We start from the raw sequence: 21,629 nt of genomic DNA, 5'->3' as shown, positions 1-21,629 counted from the left end.
GCTAATAAAAAAAAAATAATAATAATACTAGTATTTAAAACAAGGTCTCAATTATTTTTTTTTTATTTTCCATGTGAGTTGATTTTGAAGGACAGCAGAAAGTTTGAGGTTGTTTCTAACCTGCCTTGTAACTCTGCACAAGCACATTTGGGCTTTCAGGAACTTAAATTGTAAAAGCAGAAATGACAGACAAAATTAGAAGGTTGTTTTGGTTTTTTTTTTCTGCAAACCAGGGCAGTCGCCTTTTTATAAGAGCTGGGAGAGGCTTAACAGATTTGATGAAAATGTGCCCTGACCAGACCCACTGTTCTGTGGTGGGAAGAGCCTGTGCCTCAGTGATGATGCGAGGATGCTCTTGGCCGCTCAGAGACAGGGTTTGAGACTGAGGTCCTTTGGAGGAGATCTGTAGAACTGACCTCTGCAAGTCTGGCAGTAAAAGTTGACGTGCATAGGTCACTGGCAAACGCTGTTTTCTGTATCTAATTCAGCAGATGTAACAGCAAGTCAGTCCTCATAGTTGCATCTGATCGTGCAAATGATTTAAACATACAGCTGTGTATTGCTTGAGGTCATGACTGCAGTTAGGTCCAGAGTCATGCAAGAACAGTTCATCTTGTGGATTGTTTGCAGTAGTTTTCAACTTATGGAGAGTTTTAGGACGTCGAGGAGTTGGAAGGAGCACAATCAGTGGTTTCCATTCCTCCGCGTTTCCTCTGTTGAGGTGGCTACTCACAGTGCCCGTCAGGGATCAGGCAGCGCTGTGTGTGCCTGGGGGAGGCAGGTGGAAGTCAGTCACATCCTTGACCACATAACTATGACCATATTGTTGTAGTTAAAACTATCGTGTATATCTATCTGACTCTTGTCATCAACTATATGCAATTTAAGTTGGTTTTAATTATTTTCTGTCTGTCTAGAAACCAAGAGTTCCTTCTGCCACAGAATACAGATGTTACAAATATGTTTTTCTAATGAGACACATGGCACATTCCAGAGCAGCACAAGTACTTGTTTTCAGCCTGAAAATGGGATCTTTTCCCTGTTGTTAAAACAAAGTTTGTAAAATGTGATTATAATAAATAAACCACAGACTTTTGAGAGTCTTTTTTTAAGATTCATAGTGAGTTCCTAAGGATTACTTCATGGGGTTTTTTTAGGGAGCTTGAATTTAGTTTTCACTTCGATATGCAGTTAACATGAAGTAAAACCTGTCTGGTGCCGCACCTTATTTCTAAGTGTGGTTTGGAGACAAGGGCGGAAAAGGTGGTATTTCTGTCTGTGGTTACTAGGATTGCTAGGAAAGATCAGAGCTGCCAGTTCTAGATTTAATCTATTCTTGTACCGTTTCATATTCTATAAGCAGAGAAAACTGTGAAGGCAGATTCAGTGGAGAAGGGATCCCAGTAAATATAATATTATCCAGATGTTTTTTATTCTGTTAGTGTCTGACGGAAGGATAACTCGCTAAACTGTGGAAGCTGGTGTCATGGCACATCTAAGCCAAGACTTTAGTAACTTGATAATGATCCACTAAAATTTGAGAACTCTTTATCTTCTAAGATCTGAGCCAGTCATTGTTTCAAGGGAATTGAGAAGAAAACTTTCTTTTTGGGCCAGTTGACTGTGATTAAATTTCTTCTTCCTTTTCTGAGATGATCTGGGACTGCCTGCTTTGAAGGACGTGGCACTTGTTGAGGTGATCCTTTCATCTGGTCTGGCATGGAAATTCCTGTCTTTACTTTGTAAATGTGTGAGGTTTTCACAAATTCAGAAAAATATTTTGAATCTCAAAGGAATGGCTCCTGACTTAAATGGGTTGTGTTTTGAAGCAAAGATTTTGTTTTTTCTAAATCATCATTTCTGTTGTTGTTTTGTACACATATAATTACATACTCAGAAATATATTTTTTCCTGCAGCTTGAAAAGGGATTTAGCGTTTGAGAATCCAAACTGTAAATATGCCACTGTTTTCCACATCATGGCATGCTTTAGTTTTTGGATACTCTGTCTTGCCTCAGAGTCTTTTCCTTTCTCCAATTAATGAGACTTCACTCTGTTTTCTTTTTGACTCTGTTGCCGTCCTTGGGGATTTTCCATCTTGGCGTAAAGTTCAAAAAATGCATCTTCTTCTAGCTACTCTCCTACGTGATTCACTATTTTGTTGCAGGTTAGTCTTACTCCCACTGTTTTTGCCCTACATAGTTCTGCTCATTGCATGTAGGTCTCCCAGGACCCCTAACTAGGAGCCCTGAAAAGCTTTGAAAAAGCCTGCTTGGCTTGGCAATCTGGCAAGCTCAGTATCTCTGCTAGTTACTTTACTCCCTTCTCTGTGTGCACACACAGTGTGACTTCTAAGCTTATTCCTTTAAAAAAAGAAACCAACAGGTAAGACTGAGCTATGGCTTTTTATAGCTGTTCTTAACTCACTTTGTGTTAGTGACTTTTTGAATTTTAACATTTTAGAGTAAAACGGGACTGAACCAGAGTTTGATTCCAGCATTAAACTCAAACTGAAAGCCCTTTCTTTTTCAGTCCCTTCTAAAAAAACCACATTGATCTCTGAAGATTTGGGATTCTTCTGTGCATGTAGCCTCTGTATCGTTTCATTAAATCAAATATGGGGGAGTTATCATGGCCTACCCTGCTCTGACCATAACTTTTCTGATATTTACACGTGTTCTGTGATGCTAAAGTTTGCATGTGCTTAAAATGTTAGCAGGGGCTTATAGAGCAGTTATTACAGATGAAAGGATGAGAAAGCTGTTCAGTTAAACCGTTTAGAAGATCGTGGGACAAGCTGGATGGGAGACTGACCATGCATGTGTCTCGGGACCAGCTCAGACTGCCAAGAGGGAGACAAATTTTGCCATTGCTTCTGTTAGGACAGTGTTTTCTTTCCTGCTTTAGAAGAAGGAGATTCTTGTTTGGAAGAACAAGGTTTTTCTTTCTTGATGTTGCTGTTGGCTCCCTCTTTGTTTTGCTGTAGCAAAACAGGAGGTGACTAAGAATAGCAGAGGAGGAGAAGAGATGTGGCTGCGAGGAGATGTCTCCTCCTTGCCTTGCTCCTCATTTCTTCAGCAGTCTTGTCACTGGACCCTCCTGGGGAGCCAGGCAGAAGGGAGGAATTTGATAGCATGGCTGTTTCTTCTCTGGGAAGACCTACTGTTTTCATCTGAGGTAGCAGGTGTTCCTCACCTCTAAAAGTCAAGCTCCAAGTGCATCAGCCTAGCATTCAATGTAGAGGAGGGATGATGTAATTTTCTAACTCCTCTGGAGCTCTTTCCTTTTTGCATCCAGTTAACTTCCCTCTGCCAAAAATGTCTTGGCTCCAGCTCTCTTAAAAATCCTCAAAGAGCCTACTTTGGGGACTGGTTTCTTTGTGGTATATGAATCATAGATCATAGAATACCAGGTTGGAAGGAACCTCAAGGATCATCTGGTCCAACCTTTCTTGGCAAAAGCATGGTCTAGACAAAATGGCCAAGCACCCTATCCATCCACATCTTAAAAGTGTCCAATGTTGGGGAGTCCACCACTTCCCTGCAGAGATTATTCCAATAGCTGATTGTTCTCATCGTTAAAAATTTTCCTCTTGTGCCCAGTCAGAATCACCCCAGGAGCAGTTTGTACCTGTGAGTTAACGCTGAAAGTCTGTGATCCCGCGGCTTCTGAATGCTGGTCATGTCCTAGGCCACGCTAATCAAATGAGCATAGTACATTTTCCAGGAAAAAGTTACAACTTGCTATGAATTTTCTGCCAAGTGCTGCTGCTGCCACCATCCTTCATGGTTAAGTCTAAATAAAACAATGTGGTTTAGTTCAGATTAGGGGAAAAAGCCCATAATAAAGTCCATTCTTTCCCAGAGCAAATCTCACCTGCTCCAACCTGATCCCCTTGGGAATGGAGTGATGGTCCAATTCTAAATGGGAGAAAATTTCAAAGAACATGGGTAAAATATTGACAGCACATGACAGTATCAGACATTTCTGTGATTCTTTACAAGGTCTACGGTAGATGAACATTGTCCATTTTACTTCCTACTGCTGTGTACTGTCTCAGTTTACATGTGGCATCACTCGAAGACAGCTTCACGGCAAGACACTGAACAAAGCAATGGTGGCATTCTTCGTCATAGAAAACAGAGAGTATGTGTCCCTGGTGAACTACTGCTGTGAGTATGACAGTTTCCCAGGGCTGTATCACTTCATGTGCAGAATTTAATGAGCTGCCAAATGCTTCTAAATGTCAGAAAGTCCAGAGGAAAACACACAGTACAGACCATGGCACAGACAGACATGTATAGACAGAAATTAATTCTTTAGCTTGCAGCATCTCCCTGTTAATTTTCCATGAAGATTTCTCCCCTTCCCCTCCTCCAGTGTTTTTCAGACTGTGAAATGATCAGTGTTTCCCTAGAGGCAGATAGACGCCCAGGTTAAGGGCCACAGGCATAATAATTGTGTTTCTTTTCTAGAAACTGAATAATTGCATTTATTTTCTTAGTGCAATGCACCCCAATGTTGGCGTTACATTCAGTTGAACTGAATCTCTTTCTTTCTGCTTAGATCATGTGATAATACTGCTTATCTGATGTGGTGTCAGTGAGCAAAGTAAGATTGAACTGTTCCTGTGAGCATGCCCACACCATGAAGAAAGGAAATGGTTGGATAGAAGAAGAGAGAGAGAGAGAGAGAGAGAGACTGTGTGTGTGTGTGTGTATGTGTCAGGGGAAAAATAGGAAGCCCATCCCAAAGCTAGACATTTTCAAGATGAGTAAAACTTATACAGCAAAATAGAAACTGAAGTCATTATACTCACTCCTGATAGAGCAAGGATTTATCCAGTTTGCACAGCAATGAGAGTGGTGAGGTTTGGGCACATTAGGATAGCAGTATGAGGAAAACATCCCTCCTGACATTTCTTTGTGCAGTCCAGTCTGCTCTCCTTTGGGCACAGGGTAACTAGGCAGTCTGTTGAGCTGTGAGTTTTAAAACCTTTGGAAAAATCTGTTGAGATTAAAAAAATAAACATTTTTTTTAAAAAAATCTTTCTCTTCCCATTCCTTCCAAACCAGGTTTTCCACATTCATGGTCTGCTTGTACATGGAAGCCATTTATAACCCTGGCACATACAGATTTTTTACAGAATGGAAATTTCTTCATGATGGGTGTTATTTCTGGTGCAGACTCAGTGGTATTTTCTGTTGGCTGACCACAGCTTCTTGCTGCCCAGCACCGTGTGTAACAATTACCAAGGTTTGGCTCGTTACCTCATAAGATGATCAGGAGTGTACTGGATTGACATGATTCTCTGTCCAGCAGCGTTCCCACCGTGAAAGTGTCAGGGAAGCTGCGATGTGGCCTAAATAGCTTATCTACCACTAAAGGTGGTAGATATAATCACTTCTAAGATGAGCTTTTCTGTTGCTCCAGAGCTGTTCAACCCATCTAACTTTGAATATTTAATTCTGGTGCTTTTAGCCTACCCAGCCTACCTCTCTGTCCTCACCATGTCTTGGAAGCTTTGAATCCTTCGCTAGAGGCTCTGCTGAGTACCTAGAAAGTCTAGATAATTAATTTAGGCTCCTCCCTTAAGTGCCTGAATTGAAAAGGTGAAATACCTCTTTTGCAGGCCGGATAAGGGTTGAAGTTCTCTGGAGCAGACTGCTGAAAGGCATCTCCCAAATGCCTGGTGATTGCTGCTTTTCCCTTAGGGAAGCCAGTCACCTCTGAATCGGCTGTGCCAGAGTGATTCATCTCATCCCTTGTGTCCGGGACAAGTTAGAAAGCCTGAGCAGGTGGGGGGATTCAAGCTGGACTTCCAGAAAGTCTTTTGACTGGTGAGGTGCTGGGTGGTTTTCAAAGTGATGAACATAGCAGCCCTGATATTTTGATTGTTTGACATAGAAGTAAACTGGTAAAAGGAATAAGTAGACGTCCTGTTAAAACAGGCTTGCATTGGCAATCCAGGGTTGATCAGATGCTTAAAAGGACCTCTGGTTCTGTAGATGCTTCACTACTCAGAAGAAGAGAAAGACCAGAGGGAAAAAATAGTGCATGTGTTTGTAATGAGATAATGGCAGCATTTTAGAGTGCACCTTGCAACCGGCAAAATGGAAACAGATGGCACATACTTTACAGAGTGGAGTTATTCCACCCTGAAGGATGTTCAAAGTCATACAGAGGTAGTTCAGCTTGCAAATCCCATTATTGATAAATGGATTCTAACGGGATTGGTGCTGCTTACTCTTACTGTGCTCGCATATGTGTGCAGACACATACATGCACAGCTTTGAAAATGCCTTTCATGGGTTTAGCTGCTTTCATTAATGCCAAAATCATTTATATTTCCTGGGATGTATCTTTTTTTCTCTGAACTTTGTAAAGGAATTGGTCCCTTCTCCCCTGAGTTATTTTCTTTTGAATGCTTATATGAAAAGGGCTTTTTTTCCAGCATTAATAAATTTGTTACTGGAGATGGGAAAGGTGTTTTCCATTACAGCTGGCACTTCTGAGCCTTCCACCAGGGTGGCAGGGTATCCTTGGGGAAAAAAATCAAGCAAATAATAGATCAGCCTGGCTATATATTGAGAGGATGGATGAGATGTATGAGAGTATTATGGTACCCATATTTTAGTGTGTAATCTCAATACTGTGTTCATTCTTATAGCAGGAGTAAGGGGGGGGCTTTTCATAAGTGGGTCCAAAATGGCTGTTGTTGCTGTTATTACCTTATTTGTATTCCTTTATTGCCTTGCAACCCTTCATATCAAGTAAAACCTCACTGTGTTGGATGCTGTACAAATTAGGAACAGATAGATTGCTTTTCCACAAATTGCTTACAATTCAAGTAATGTTGTACATTTATTCTTGCACAGAGATGTCTCCATGTTAGTTATCTCTTTGATTCTACTCGTTCCTCCCCAGAAAAACGGTTCACATTAAAATATGCATCAGTTCTCTTGAGGTCTAGAGGGTTAGTTGTGCAAAAACGGAGGCCTGAGCTCCGTGTGTTAAGAAGTGTAGGATGTGAAAAAGCTGTCGAATAGGGATAGTGTAACATAAAGAGCAGTGGAGGTAGCACCGAGTTAGCTTGGTTTAACTGAAGATTAGAACAATCAAGGATATTTTCAGTGTTACTAAGGGAGCAGTGGAGCAGCCTGTAGGTAAGGAACAACAGACGCAATTCTTACATAAGCTGCACCCCTGGGAAGCGAGCCCTTCTAATGGAAACCCAAGCGTTGGCCACTTGAGCTAGGGGGGACTGACGTACAACTAATAATAGTGCAAATAGGTCCCTTATATCAGCCTGGCCCCATTTCCCACAGGGTGAAATGGATTGCATGAAACCAGCATGTCCTGGCATGACCCCATTTTGGGTAAGAAGGAGTTCAGATAACTAAGGCTGAGCAGTTCCAGTTCCTTCCACCTGCTGTGACCCACCAGTCTTGCTGAGCACAGACACAGTTTGCCTCTGCAGGTGGGTTTTATCTGTGCCAAGCCTCTAAGCATGCCCAGGAAGCAATTAAACCTGCTTTTGCATTGCGGTACAAGATAGCAGGCCAGTGTTAACCACGATGGATTTTTTCCTCCTTGTTTACACAGACCCTTCATGCTTTTGCCACCGCTGATGGAGTGGATGAGAGTGGCTATCACCTATGCTGAGCACCGGCGCAGTTTGACTGTGGACAGTGATGACATCAGGCAGACAGCCAGACTGCTCCTACCTGGACTGGACTGCGAGCCCCGGCAGCTAAAGTACGTGGACTAAGCTTTATAAGCAGCTAAAGTAATTAGAAGTTCATACAATATTGTCCTTAGTTATATTTCACAGAATCCAGATCTCAAGATGCTACAGAGGCAATATATGTTTAACCTTTTAGTAGTCCAGGAGGTAGGGAAACTGTGGCCAAACACTGCAGCTGGAGTAGAAAGATTTTATCTTGCCAAAACTGTTGAATGAGACAGAGGATTGAAATGAAAATATTTGGATTTTTGTGCCTCAGCCTTAATTACAAGATTTTTCTTTGCTTTTTGAGATTTCTTGATGAAAATTATCAGTACCTTTTAAAATCTTCCCCTCACATATATATTGAGCAGGGATTTCTAATTAGCTTGGTTCATCAGCACATCATAGGTATTTTATTCAGGTTTGTAGTCCTTCAAGTTGCTGTCACTAGCACCGGTTTTGATATTAGGGTTACACCTTGAACTTTAGTACAAGGTAAATTCTTTTTTCTTGAGTTGAGTGAATTTTGTGCCCCACATACCGCTTTGGGTTAAATGTGTGGGCGGGACAATAAATTCTACTAACAATATACAATAAATAACACTTACAATAAATACTACTTTTATTATGCTCTTGAGTGATGAAATGATCACCTGAAAAGATAAAAATACACCATTACTCCTAGAAAATTATTTTTCATTAACAATAAGAAGGACAAGAGGCTTTAGTCAGGAGTGCTGGATCTGGTTTTGTTGCTTTTTACCTTTTCCTTCTGGCAGCCAGAAAGGCTCTTGCTTTTTGGTACATCTCTGCCTCCCCAGGTGCGAGTTGAAGGGTAGTACTTACTACCCACAGAACCTCATGCGAAGCTGAATTAGTTGGTGAGTGTGGTGGTGCAATTAGATGACTGAATGTTTCGTCGGCTGCAGCTGACTCCTAGTCTTACTCTCGGCTCTCAGTTTTGCCTTTCTCCCGAGACGGTGTACCTGACGGACTGAGACTGTGCCAGTCTTTTTAAAAGTGAAGTGAAGCAGGTGATACTTAGCAGTTAGTTAAACTCCTTGGCTTCAGACTGGACAGGAGCAGCTGGACTTGGCATCCACAAAGCAGGAGTTGTACATTTATTCCTGGAACGCTTTTCTTCTCCCTTTTCTGTGCCAGCGTACGTGTGCTCTGTGTCAAAGTGCAGGCTACTCTGGCTTACGTGGGGATGGTAGGTGCTAGTATAGGCAACTTTATATGTGCTAAACTAATTTTACATATGTGCCTAATGCTTGCCAAAACCTTTGAAGTTCTTTAATGAACAGTACCGCAGAAGACTAACCTAATCGCAAGTACTTCCAGTCAGCTTCATGGTTTTTCTTTCACTCTCTCCTTTAGAAAGACTTCTGATTTCAAAAACTGAATCCAAACCTTCTGCTTCAAAGGCATCCCACTCTTATCTTTGCACTGTTTTTTAATGCTCATTAATATCCAAAGCACAGGTAGTCCCTTACTTCATAGATTGTATACCTTAAAAAAAAAAAAAAAAAAAAAAGAGGGCAGGGATTTGGGTGTTTGGTTTTGCTGCTGATGTGAGCTAATGAGCTAAAAGGAAACGCTTGGGAACAGCCTCTGTGAAAATGGGGTTCATTTTGGTAACTTCCAGCTGAAGCCACAATGATACAGCTGTGAAATGAAGGTCTCGATGGAAATCCAGCAAGTCCAGAACAACGTAGGCAATAAATAGAAGTGCAAAGCAGGTATAAAGGGCCTCAGCCACACTATGTGTGATATTCAGGCATAAGATAATTCACTTGCTGGTTGTTAAGGGTTAGCAGTACTGGCCCAGGGAGAGTACGTTAGAGGTTTCTATCCAGTTTGTTGTTATTACAGAAAGAATGGTGATTCTGTAAGAAAACTAAGATCCTTTCACGCCTTTTACCTCACCAAACTGTTCCTCCACAGGGTCGTGTGCAGTGTGCATTCCCTGCAGGTGAAATCACCTCTGCTTTAAAGTAACACACATCTTTGTACTAGAGGACAGAAATCAAAGTTAAGCTTGACCAGGTCTTCGTTCTGAACTGTCTCAACTGAATTTTATTTTCAGAGATCTAAGGATGTTCTGTGATATGTGGTGTAAGAGAAAGAGCATTGTCTTTTTGTTGCACAAAAGATTTAAACTGACAGAAAAAAAAAGAAAAAAAAAGAAAAAAAAGGAGAGAGCAGTGGCTCATTTCCAGCGCCCATTATATGATCCATTCAAGCAGTCATTTGTATCTAGCCATTCAGGCACACTTAGTGGAAAAGGAAGTCTTGGATCCGAAGCCAGATTTATCCCTGGTTTGCTGTGTGACTATAGGCAAATTGCAACTCTCTTCTCCTCATGATGCATAGGCTAGAAGTCATATAATGATAGTTCCTTGTGTGGTGATGCATCAGGTAGGGTATGTTGAAATCCCTGAAAAAGAAGTTGTGCGGTAGAACCAAAATATAATTACTATAACCTGAAATACAGCACCCTAAATCTGTTCTCCGACTGCTTGGGCAGCATAGTCTTCCGCAACAACTGTTTGTGTCTCAGTGGATGAAGCCTTCTAATAGGATGTTCTCGGTTTACGTTTGCCAGACGATTTATAAAACCTCTTGAGTACTCACCAGTTACTGGTTAAATGATAATATGAGTGGGGAAATGCTAAATTGCAGAGAACTGTGTTTCTCTTCCACCTACTTAAATATAAATGTTGGAATTTTAATATCAAGTTATTATCACACACTGCTTTTTTTGTTATGATTATTTTCACCTCACTGCAGGCCAAATTTAAATTGCTGACTACCAGTAGTGGTAGTAGTAGTTACTGCTTATGAAAGCCAAAGAGCACACCAGGCTTCAGCTCCCTTTCCAAGCTATCCCTGCCCAAACTAGGAAGTCAGCCGTACCCCTTCTCCTGCTCTCTGGGCTCTGCCTTCCCAATATCTCTCAGTCATAGAACCATTTGGGTTTGAAAAGACCTTTAAGATCATCAGGTCCAACAGTTCACCATCAGTTCTCCAGTTTATCCCCTGGGCACATCTGGGTGTACATGGGGGTTGCTGTCTGGGCAGCTGCAGGAGCACAGGCTTTACTCTGGGAAGCGTGTGAGAGTTTCTCTCTCTTCTCCCCAGAATAACAACTCACACATGAAAAACCTGCTGCGGTTACAGCTGCTGCACAGCAGTTGTGCGTATGTGAGCTCCCCCCCTCCCCAGCTCTTGTAGGATGCACTAACTTTTATCACACTCCAAAAGAAAAAACTATTTTGCATCCATCGTAGAAGAGCGTGCTGGCAAGCTACTGCTACAGAACAGCCACTGTGCAGGGTAACTTTTGCATGGGCTGAGCCCGCAGGGCCCCCAGGAGAAAAGCTCACAGTTACAACTTGCAATTCTTCCGCCTGAACTGGCCTCCTGGCAGCTCTGCACCAAGAACTGCAGCCCACCTTTTTGCTGGGTCTCTCTTGACAGCTCTGTGCAACTGTGTTGTTCTGCTGTTCGCTCTGCAGGGCTCATGGGTGAGTTGGCCTCCACCACCCTTGCTCTCCAGCAGTGCCTGTAAATAGCACTGGGTAGAATCATGTCTGTTAGCAACACAGAAACAATGTGCAAAGAGAGGTACCATCCCTTGAAAAACTTCTATTTTTTGAGGTTCACTGGATTTCAAATGATGTTGTTTTAACTTTTTTTTTCCATAGGATTATTCTTCTACTCATTATTATTATATAAAGTCATTGCATCCTATTCTACATAATATTGTAGCAGCATGATACTCTACCAATTACCTTAGTAGAATGAGATTATTGATTTACTAGCCTAGCTCTAGGATTTACATATGTCTAGCAGTAAGCCTTTTACCTTACTGTCCTCTTGTGCTCTGTACTGCGTGTGTCCTAATCTTACATCTGGGTGCTTCAGAGATCTTGTCTTCTGATGTACTTGGCTGCCTCAGAGGTACATTTTATTTGCAGACATATCCCCAAAGAGCTAGTGACTCCAAGACTGCCCCTTTGCTTCCCTGCTGAGTGTTCCCCAAATTGTACCCTGATGTAGTTCCTTTCTGGAAGCAGCTGTGGCGAGATGCTGGTTTCCCCAGTACAGTGTGACCGGTCACCAGGCTGTGGAGGGATATTTGTTAACTCAGCGTATTGTTATAGCATCTGCTCACCATTTGTCATCCACCGTCAGGGCAAGTTCAGAAGCATTAAAAAATGACCAGCTGAATTAAAACGTGAATAAGATTCATCTTGAATCTTCTGTGTGAAGTGATGAGTGCTTTGCTTATCTGGCAGGCCATACGAAGTTTCCAGAAGAGAGGTTAGCCTTGCTGGAAGGATCTCATTTTTCAAAGGAAGCTGGCAGGCTGCTATCTCACTCACTGAGAGTTTGCACAAGAGCCTGTTTTGAAAACCAGACAAGTAGTAGAGAAGGCATCCACCCTGAGATAACATCAAAGGGCTGGCCCTGGCAATGCCCAGCCCAGATAGGAAACACCTCCAGTTTGGCAATGTTCCGTCAGTGAAGGAGATACGCTTCCAGGTTTGGAATTCAGAAGTCTCCGAGCAGATAACCAGAGGATTTGCAGTAATCCCTGGGCTCCTTCCCAATGAGATAAAGGTCGTTTGATAGTCATCTGAAGGATAAGGATTTAATAGCACCTCATAGAGATGTTAACGTACTTCCTTCTGTTGAGGTGTTGGAAAAGAGTTGAGAATGTTCCACTACCTAAATTTGATTCTGTCTTCAAATGTCTTTTTTTAATTATGATTTATTTTAATCATCTATTAAGAATAGGGATCATTATCTTCTTTCAGAAATACTTTTTATTTCAAAATAATACTTTTTATTTCAAAATAATAGACAGACAGTGTAATTGTTTCATCCTAGAACTACACTGGTACTCTATTATACAGACTTTCCTTCCACCTCTTTCTCCTTTTTGCAGTATGTTTGTGGACTATCCTATGTTTAATGGACTATCCTATAACAAGCAGGAAAATACAAATATGGTATTTGAAATACATACAGCTAATTATTTCAAACAACTGAGTTTGGGTGGGGGGGTTTGTGAGATGCAGAACTAAGGAAACCTGAGTTTGCAGCCTGTGACAGCCCCATCCCACCACAGTAACTGCTGCTGCAGTAACTGCAGTTGCTCGGTGTCCGTTATGGTACAGGCATACTCCTGCACCCCGATCCCGTTTTGCTGGATAAAATGTAGTGGAAGCAATGCCTGGTCCAGAGCTACCCTGGTACTGAGGGGCTGGGTGGAAAATACCACTCTTGGCAAGGAATAAGGACTTCTTTCTGCCTTTCCCTTGGAGGAGGGCACCAATAAGGTTTCTCTACTTGGACCCCTTTTGAAAATTTTTTCTTCAGTGCTTACATGAATTTACTGTCTGTCTCTAAAGAGCTAAAACTTGCATCTCCAGTATGAGTGAAGTTAGCCAGATTTTTCAGAAATGATAATGCAGTGGGGAAAGTATATGGTAGGTAAAACCATGAAAATTCATATGGCTGACTTCTGTAGGAGATGGAGCTAAGAAAAAAAAAATTAAAAAAAATCCAGAAATTATTTTCTCTTTCACAGACCTGAATGCTGCTTTAGTTCCTTCCGGAGACTGGATGCTAAGGCTGCTACTGAAAAATTCCAGCAGGATCTGGGTTTCCGAATGCTGAACTGCGGAAGGACAGATCTGATCAACCAAGCAATTGATGCACTGGGACCTGACGGGGTTAACACCATGGACGATCAGGTAAGCTGTCTAACCACACACATACATTCTTTGCATGAACAAATTGCATGTGGCAAATCAATACGCAAGGTCGTGTTAGTTGCCTCTCCAAGGCTTTTCTAATTCTAGCTTTTGTTGTAGTTTAAACATGTATCCCTTAAAACACAAAAAAAATTAGCCTGCAAACTGCACCTACCCCACTCTCATGCCACCCCCAAGAAGTGAGCCAAAGCCCAGAGCTAAATGTTTGCCAGCTGGAATGTAGGTCTGTTCATGGACGGCTGCTCAGGCACTGAGGGAAGGCAGGTTAACACGTGGCTGCGGATGGAAGGTCTGATGGTGGCTTAATGCTGAGGCCACGTCAGAACTAAGAGGTGTTTGCCACCGACACTCGCTTCTGGTTCAACAGCCCAAATCCATCTGGGTCAGGGATGAGTGACCAAAAGGTGTTCCTGCCTGATGGCTTTCAGGCTGCCTCTGCGAAGCGAGTTACGTGTTCTCAGTACAGCCTGGCACCTGGTATCAGTCATTATTAGCTTTGCTCAAATTTCATCATGCTGATGTATCTATTTTTTTCATTTTTACCTATTCCCTGCTCAGCTACATTGAACCATAGGGATTTGGTAGTCTGGAGAGTCTTTAGCTGCTTCTGCTGTCAGTCCCATCAAGTCACGGCAGAGTCTATTCTCTGGGGCATCATTCAATGCATGGAATTAGCTTTTAATTAAAAAAAAAAAGCTGTCACAGCAACAAGAATGAGCTGTCACATCGCAGAAACAATAGGATATTTAGCAGTAGGAAGGATTTGCATTCAAGTAGAGAGGTTTTCTCATAGACAGCATTTTACTGCAGTAGCATTTCAGACCAGATTCTGAAACTGGCACATCTTTCATGGTACTTTCCACCATCCTGCTGTTTTAAAGGAAGTGTGAATGTATACACAAATACGAGCAGAAACTACTTCTGCACAAGCTTCTGTCTAGGTATGTAGCTGCCTTATATACATAGCCAGTACAAGGAGCTTCATGGTCACAGGAGTGGGGTATCCCATCGCAGGTGTCCTTGATATTGACTTTATTGAAGTAGCAAAGGTGGTAGATTCGTAGTATGGAGGTCTGCCGCTTCCTGTATTATTTTTCCCATAAGTTTTTGCAGTTCCTGTTTCTGTAGCCTTGAGGCCTCCTCTTCTCTCAAAGCAGCTTATTCTGCATTGTGAACATTACTGTCCTCACACCAAAGACACTGGTGCCAAGACCATCACTTCTCACTGCAGGGAGTTTCTTACCTCTCTTCAGCCAGCCAGCAAACTGGGAGCCGTTTGGCCTTTGTGTGCGTAAAGACTCAGCATTCTGTAGGCAATTTACTGGGAAAGTTTGAGGAGTTTCTGCTGTCACTTATTTATGGTCTCATTGTCATCCTATTGATGTCATCCTCTAGTGTCATCACACTGTGAACAGGGGGATTGTAGCGTGCTGATGGCTCTGTCGTCTTTGCAGAATGCTGCTCCCACATCTGACAGCAGTGTTTTGGCACTGCCCATGGAGGGCAAGACAGGCTCCCCCTGGAGAGAGACACTGTTGCTCTGAAATTCTCCACTTAAGTGACTCTGGAGCAACTCAGCTCTGCAGCTACAAAAGTGTCCTCCACTGCACTACCAATCCCAGAGTTAAATCCAGGCTTTAGCAGTGAGCTCTGCTGTAGCTGGAATAGGAAACCAAATCTGAACTTTGCAGCTAGCTCGTTGTGCCTTTCCTATGAAGGAACAAGCCAAAGCCAGATGCCCAAACTTGGGAAAACTGGCTTAGGCATGACAACAGAAAGCAGGTCTCTCTGTCCTGTTGTAGGATAGAACATTTAAGGCTGCACCTGGTAAGCTGAGTTCATATATCTGGATTTCTTTCGGTCATGGGAGAGTCTTCTTAACACACTGCACAGTAGGCAGGCACCTCCGAGGCATCGCAGAAGGGTGACCATCTGTCACCTGGCAAGTACAGCAAAAGTTTTGTTGCAAATCCTACGATAGTCAGCACTGTTGGACTAATTTAACATACAGGCTTTAGAGCCAGGTTCAGACTTTGGCCACTTCCTGAACAGGAGCACGTGCAACACTGAGGTGTGCATCCAGGCCCACCTCTGCATGTATGTGTATGGAGAGATTTTTGGTTTGGAGAGAGAACTCGGAATGTACCTTCAGGAACACGAGTTTGGAGCAGGACCTTGTATTCACCTCTAGCAGGGACCTGGCAGCACTCTCAAACAGGATTTGAGGTGTTCAGGAAAACAATCTCTTCTTCCCTTTGCATACTGGGGAACAAGCAGCGAATGCAAAATTGGTTACAAAAAGTTAAAAACAAAACAAAACAAACAAAACAAAACAAACAAGGTAAGGTAAGGTGAGTCTGTACAAGTTTTAGAAGCCTGGCCAGGGCAGTAAACATGGGCTTATGCCTGCAGGCCCGAGTTTTGGATTCTCAGTTAAGGTTACTTGTTACAATCAGAGTGGATCCTCCCAAGCACCCCCCCCAAAACCAACACCCAACACCAGCCGGGCCCCAAAACATCTTTGCAAATGTGTAACTGCCTGAAATGTAAGAAGCTTGGAATTGTGGCTGTTTGGAAAAGTTGCCTTTGCAGATGCAAGATCAGAACAGCTCTGTGTGAGAGATAATGTATCACACAGATAATACAGTATCTTACGATAAGGTCCCTCTCTAAAGATGAAGCTGTATTACTACACAGTGAGCAGCAGAGATGCTGCCTGTGAAAAATTCAAATGCTCACACTAACAAAGCGGGGGAAGCTGCAGGATGTGAGCAGAAATGGATTTTACTAGGCCCTTCCTTTTCTGTCCTTGGCTACTTCTGGAATGAACTCTGTAAGTAAGACTCATTTCACTCATAACTCATTTCTGAGCTGTCATGGTTTGCTGGTTAAGTAGAGAGAGAGAGATTTATGGGATTGAAATGCTGAAATATTGTGGCAAATAGGATTTTAGCAATGGGGATAAGTTGCCAAATACATTAATCTTGTGTATCTTTGTGTTGTTTTCTGCTTTCAGTTCATATGGCTACAAATGATCCAAGAAATGGTATTTCTTTTTTTGGCAGCCTTGAGAAAGCTCCAGAATTGTGGACAAGACGTGGCAGGGATTTTCAGTGATCCCTTCTGTATTCCTGCAGTCTTTTCCCCTGATGTTTTGTCCCCATCATTTTCCAGTGCTAATGCATTGTGTCCACTCTACATAGAAACCAAAATGTCTTGAACATGTACGTGTGCTGTCCCTACACACAGGCACGCCTTCACAAACATTCTTCTTTACGTTAAGATTCAAACTCACTGTGCCTGACAGTTTCACCAGTGATAGTTATAGAAAGGTAACTTTTTTTTTTCCTTCTTCTCCCTGAAGGGTATGACCCCACTAATGTACGCCTGTGCTGCTGGAGATGAAGCCATGGTCCAAATGCTGATAGATGCTGGAGCAAATTTAGATATACCAGTGAGTAACAGAGGATCCTACCCCCGTTATTGCTCATCTGTAAACTAACAAGAGCAGTTATGAAATCTCTCCTAGCAACTGAATGCTTCAGTACCAGAAGCTTCTGAGCAAGGCGCTTCTTTCAGAAATCATTGCTTCAGGGATTTGGGAGGAGGGAAAAAACCCTTCAAAACCTCTTGGAACACTCAGTGGCTCCAATTATGATTGGCATTGGCGAGCCTAATAGGCATGGGGGAGTGAGGGGGCCCCCCTCCTGAAAGTTCTGCCACTAGGAGAAACCAGTAGGCCCATTAAAAAGGCCCAGGGGACTGGACAGTGACTAGTGCTAGCAGTGTTCTCTGAGTGGTGTAGGTTACTGTTCCCTTGGGTTGTCACTTAGGAAGAAAAAAGGCAGTTATGTACAAGTCTAAAGATTAAGACAGAGAGAGGCTGCAGTGGTGAATAACCACCCGGATCCTTTCTCCCAGGTTCCCAGTACCTCTCCACGATACCCTTCGGTCCATCCCGACAGCCGGCACTGGACTGCTCTCACCTTTGCTGTGTTACATGGGCACATCTCTGTGGTTCAGGTAAGCGGAGGAGATCCCCAGTCAGGCATCTCTGCCAGCACTGGGCAGCACCCTGGCTGTCAGGCTTCTGGGGCACAGCACGGGCTCCATCTGCAGTTTGTGGTGGCAGCCCTCTAAAACCCATGAAAAACTGCATGGTTCGAAAATAAGGAGAATATAACCGATGCTTTTCTTGGGGACCTGTGAATTGATGACATAATTTCTAGCAAGGTCTTGATAACAAAACACAGTATGTTTCCTTATTTTCCTTCAGTTTCAGTGTTGGTCCAAGGCTTACCACTTCCAGAACAATACTGCACAATTAATTTCTTTGATATTAGATGAACTAGTGCTTCATGTGGAGTGGTCATGGGTAGACTGCTTGATCAGGGTGCTTCCTGACATTAGATGTTAATTGGTTTATAAATTTACATGTGCAAAAATTCAGTGTATGCTGATTTCTGCTCTAATATTTCTGCTCTAATGGCAGCAAATCATCTGTAACTTCCTTTATAATCCTTGAGAATTGCATGAACAAGACTTAATCTCTCCTGGGAGTTGAACTTTTCGCATCCTCCCTGCTCCCTTTTCTGTGGAATTAATGCAGAGGGCAGCAGGATGGGGTGGAATCCTGAAAATCCTACCCGAGTGTCAAGAGGAATTCAAAACTGATCACAGCAGATAAGTCGATCGCTGGTGAATTTAATTTCCCTTCTGCTGAAAGGGTGGGGAAGAAGAAAAAAGTAAGCAAATGGAGGCTGCACACGCTCATTTTTTTTTTTTGTTTGTGTACATTTTTACATAATTACAAAGATTAGGTTCCACCTGGCAAATTGCCAGGGCAGCCTCTGGTGTTACAGAGGTTGGACAGCCTTAATTTGCATGTGAGATAAGAGTGTGATTCTCCCAGGAGATGTAGCCAAGCATATCAAAATGCTCTATGCTCGTGTTAGATGGCATTACCCACAATGCTTGTTTCTTTTATTTTGGTTAAAACTTCTAAAGATGACACTTTTTTTTTTTTATTCAGCAGCTATTATTAAAAGGGCAGATTTCAGCTTTTGCTGAAATCGGTGTATAAAACCACCTTTCCAGTGCAGGTCTGCCATGCAATACCTGCATAGAATAGCTGTCACCTGAAGAGAGACATGAACCAGCAGTTGTGCTCTGCAAAAAGTTTTATGCTAAAAATGCAAATGTATACGCTGTTTGTTACAAGGCCAAGGTCATCACTAATTGGGGATGGCTGAAACTCTTAAACTGTGCCACCCTTACAGGTACAGCCAGCTGGACTGCTGCACCCAGGGGAGGAACCTCCAGGGGCAGCACCCACCAGTCATGCTATGGGTGCCCCGTGCTGCCTGCCAGCCCTGCTTGGCTATAACGGTCCCCGTCATGTTGTAACCTTTCCCCCTTCCTCCAGGAGGAGGGAAATTTCCCTTGCGAGCAGCTGGGTGCGCTCAGTGAAAGCAGGTTCTGTGTGTGGCAAATGAGTGCAGCTGCTGGGCCGCCTGGCTCCAGGGGGGCTGAGGCCAAGAGGTATGTGTGGCCTCCAGGGCTAATTCCCTGGAGGAACCCCGTTTCCTGCACACAGCTTGAAACTAAATCAGATGGACTTCCTGCACGGAAGAGCAGCTCTGATTGCAGGGCTCTTTGGTGGTGGGAAATTACAATTGCAAAATCATGTTCATAAAGGAGATTAAAAAAAAAAGTGTTCTCCAAGCTGCCAGCTGAGCACCTTTCCAGCATAAACTCAATATTGAAAGCGCAGTACAGCAGAAGAAAATGAGAAAACTCCAAATTGACATTCATGTGGAGACTTTAGCCCTAGGCTGAGCAAGGAAATGCAAGAGAAATTTGCCTTATAATAGACATTTTGCTTTAGCCTTTGAGCTGGTCCCTTTGTGTGCACGCACTCCTCGCTATGAATCTGCTGGTTTTACTAACACACAGCCTCTTCTGTTTTGTCTTTCTGAATTGCTCTTTTCTCAACTCCTTGTCTTCCATGTGTCTGTTGCAGCTGCTCTTGGATGCTGGTGCCCACGTTGAGGGCTCTGCTGTTAACAGTGGAGAAGACAACTACGCCGAGACTCCTCTTCAGCTGGCTTCAGCAGCAGGTAAGCACCGTGCCGCCTCAGCACCCCTTTATCTCCTGTACCACAGGATAACCGCAGCCCATCCACCGTGGGTCTGGTGCCCGTAGCTTGCATTAGGAGTCACTTTGCACTGCCTTCCAGGGTGCTGTGGGTATGGTAAAGCCACCAAACAGGTAGCACAGCGACAGCCTGCTACACAGTCAGCATTTTTTTCATTTTTAAAACACTAGTAGGAACCTCGTCCAGGTTGGCAGCGACTAACAGCTGTTGTCACATGGCCAGAGCTTGACGGGCACTAAACGAGCGTCTGCTTTTGCAACTAGTCCCAACACTTACCTCCTGCCAGCGGCCTCCGTAGTAAAGCTGAAACAGCGCCTTCACACAGGGCACTGTCAAGAAACATAAACCAGCTACTGTCTAGTCCAGGCATGTCGTGGATCTAAGTAACTTCCAGATGCAAAAATTAGCAAGTTTAAATTCAGCCTGGGGAAAAATAACTGCTATATAAAGAAAGTTGTTTTATTAATTCATTAAATACAAGTAAAATTCTGCATTTCTTCTACCTAACTGTCATGAGATGAGATTAGCATTCTGTGGACAAGTCTGTGCTAGCCTAAAAGTACCTGTTGTTTTTCAACACGTTTCACCTCTGGTTTTGCTCTTTCCCTTAATCTCTCTCTGCTTTGTTTTTGAGCATTTATGAAGACAAGTCTCAGGCTTGCTCTGCTCCAAACTTTATGGAAGGGATAAAAAACAGCCGACACCCTTCCCAGTGACACTCATGGGTCTGGGTCTCTTGCCACCACTCAGATACACCTAATGGAAGCAGTGGAAGGGGGCCTGGCTGAACACCAATACCCTTTGTCAGCAGGACCGGTTTATGAAGCTGCGGTCAGCAAGCGGAGCACAGAGCAGCTCCCTTCTGGCCTCATCTACCAACTGAGCAGCCGAGGCTCTGATCCTAGTTAAACTGCTTGCATACGTCTCTGCTGGTGTGTAGTGAAGGCACCAGACCAGTTTAATTCTCTTTCCATTCTACCTGTAGTTACATGTGGGTGATCAGTAATGTGTGTGCTCCGTGATTCGGCTGCTGTCCCGGGGGGTTAGGAAGCCCAAGCGTGCTTGCAGGATGCTCTGAAAGCCATAGTTGGTAACAGAAGTTACAGTGCTTTCAAAGAGGTAACAGACATGGACTCATCAGTGTGTTTCTGTCCATTTTTTCCTAGGGAACTATGAGTTGGTCAGCTTATTGCTAAGCAGGGGTGCTGATCCTCTCCTGAGTATGTTGGAAGTCAACGGTATGTCGTCTTCGCTTCACGAAGACATGAACTGCTTCAGTCACTCAGCTGCACATGGGCACAGGTAAAGCTCCGCTCGCGTTCAGAACAGGTTTCTTTGCTGGAGGCTATCACTGTAGGTATTCCTGCGTGACTTTGTTAGCTGCCTTAGCGCAAACCCTTGGGTGTGCAGGTCAGCGGATGGTGTAAGACTCTTCTGACAGCAGCCAGCCATTGTTTGTTTGTCTCAGACCATCCCGATTCTGAGGCAGGCGGTGCCTTTTAGGCACTCTGGGGAACGGAAAGATACTTTACACTGGTAGTTGCTCTCTGTTACATCCCTTTGAGAAAAAATTATGCAACACTTTCATTATTCAGCAACTGTAACTTTTATCAAAGGGGTTATATTTTAGTCAAAAGCACAAAATACAACAGAGAGATCTTTGTTTGATTTTTCTTAATTGTCTCATTTACTGGTCTAGCTCTGTAGCACTAGGAGTGAGCAGGAGCTGGTTGTAGGCCATATACGAGCAGGCCGAGTTCCAGTTGTGGGTAGGTTATGAGATTGTAGTTTGTGTTCTCAGACAGAATCTAATTGCGTTAAGGTGGCAAAAATAATCTGCAGCAGGATTTGGTTGGCTGCATCTCTGGTTTTTTAGATGGCTGACCAAGAGGTCAGTCATTAAAATGCTGAAAAGCCAGGCTGGGTTTTCCAGCCCCGTTTTCAGGGTAGTAA

The 21,629-nt window shown here is 43.3% G+C and overlaps 1 protein-coding gene across 6 annotated transcripts in view; it reads left to right on the top strand.

Moving 5' to 3' along the window:
* The window catches only part of ABTB2 (ankyrin repeat and BTB domain containing 2), a 156,325-nt gene that overhangs the window by 124,447 nt on the left and 10,249 nt on the right, over positions 1 to 21,629 (top strand). For all 6 annotated transcript variants that reach the window (XM_055813321.1, XM_055813323.1, XM_055813322.1 and 3 more), the window contains 6 exons: positions 7,606 to 7,758; positions 13,332 to 13,497; positions 16,883 to 16,972; positions 17,440 to 17,541; positions 19,541 to 19,637; positions 20,843 to 20,978. In XM_055813321.1, coding sequence (XP_055669296.1) covers positions 7,606 to 7,758; positions 13,332 to 13,497; positions 16,883 to 16,972; positions 17,440 to 17,541; positions 19,541 to 19,637; positions 20,843 to 20,978 — 744 coding nt within the window. The remainder of the gene's footprint in view (positions 1 to 7,605; positions 7,759 to 13,331; positions 13,498 to 16,882; positions 16,973 to 17,439; positions 17,542 to 19,540; positions 19,638 to 20,842; positions 20,979 to 21,629) is intronic.

Source organism: Falco peregrinus, chromosome 9 (assembly GCF_023634155.1).
Source record: "Falco peregrinus isolate bFalPer1 chromosome 9, bFalPer1.pri, whole genome shotgun sequence".
Classification (NCBI taxonomy): Eukaryota; Metazoa; Chordata; class Aves; order Falconiformes; family Falconidae; genus Falco; species Falco peregrinus.
This window is presented reverse-complemented; position numbering and strand designations above follow the sequence as displayed.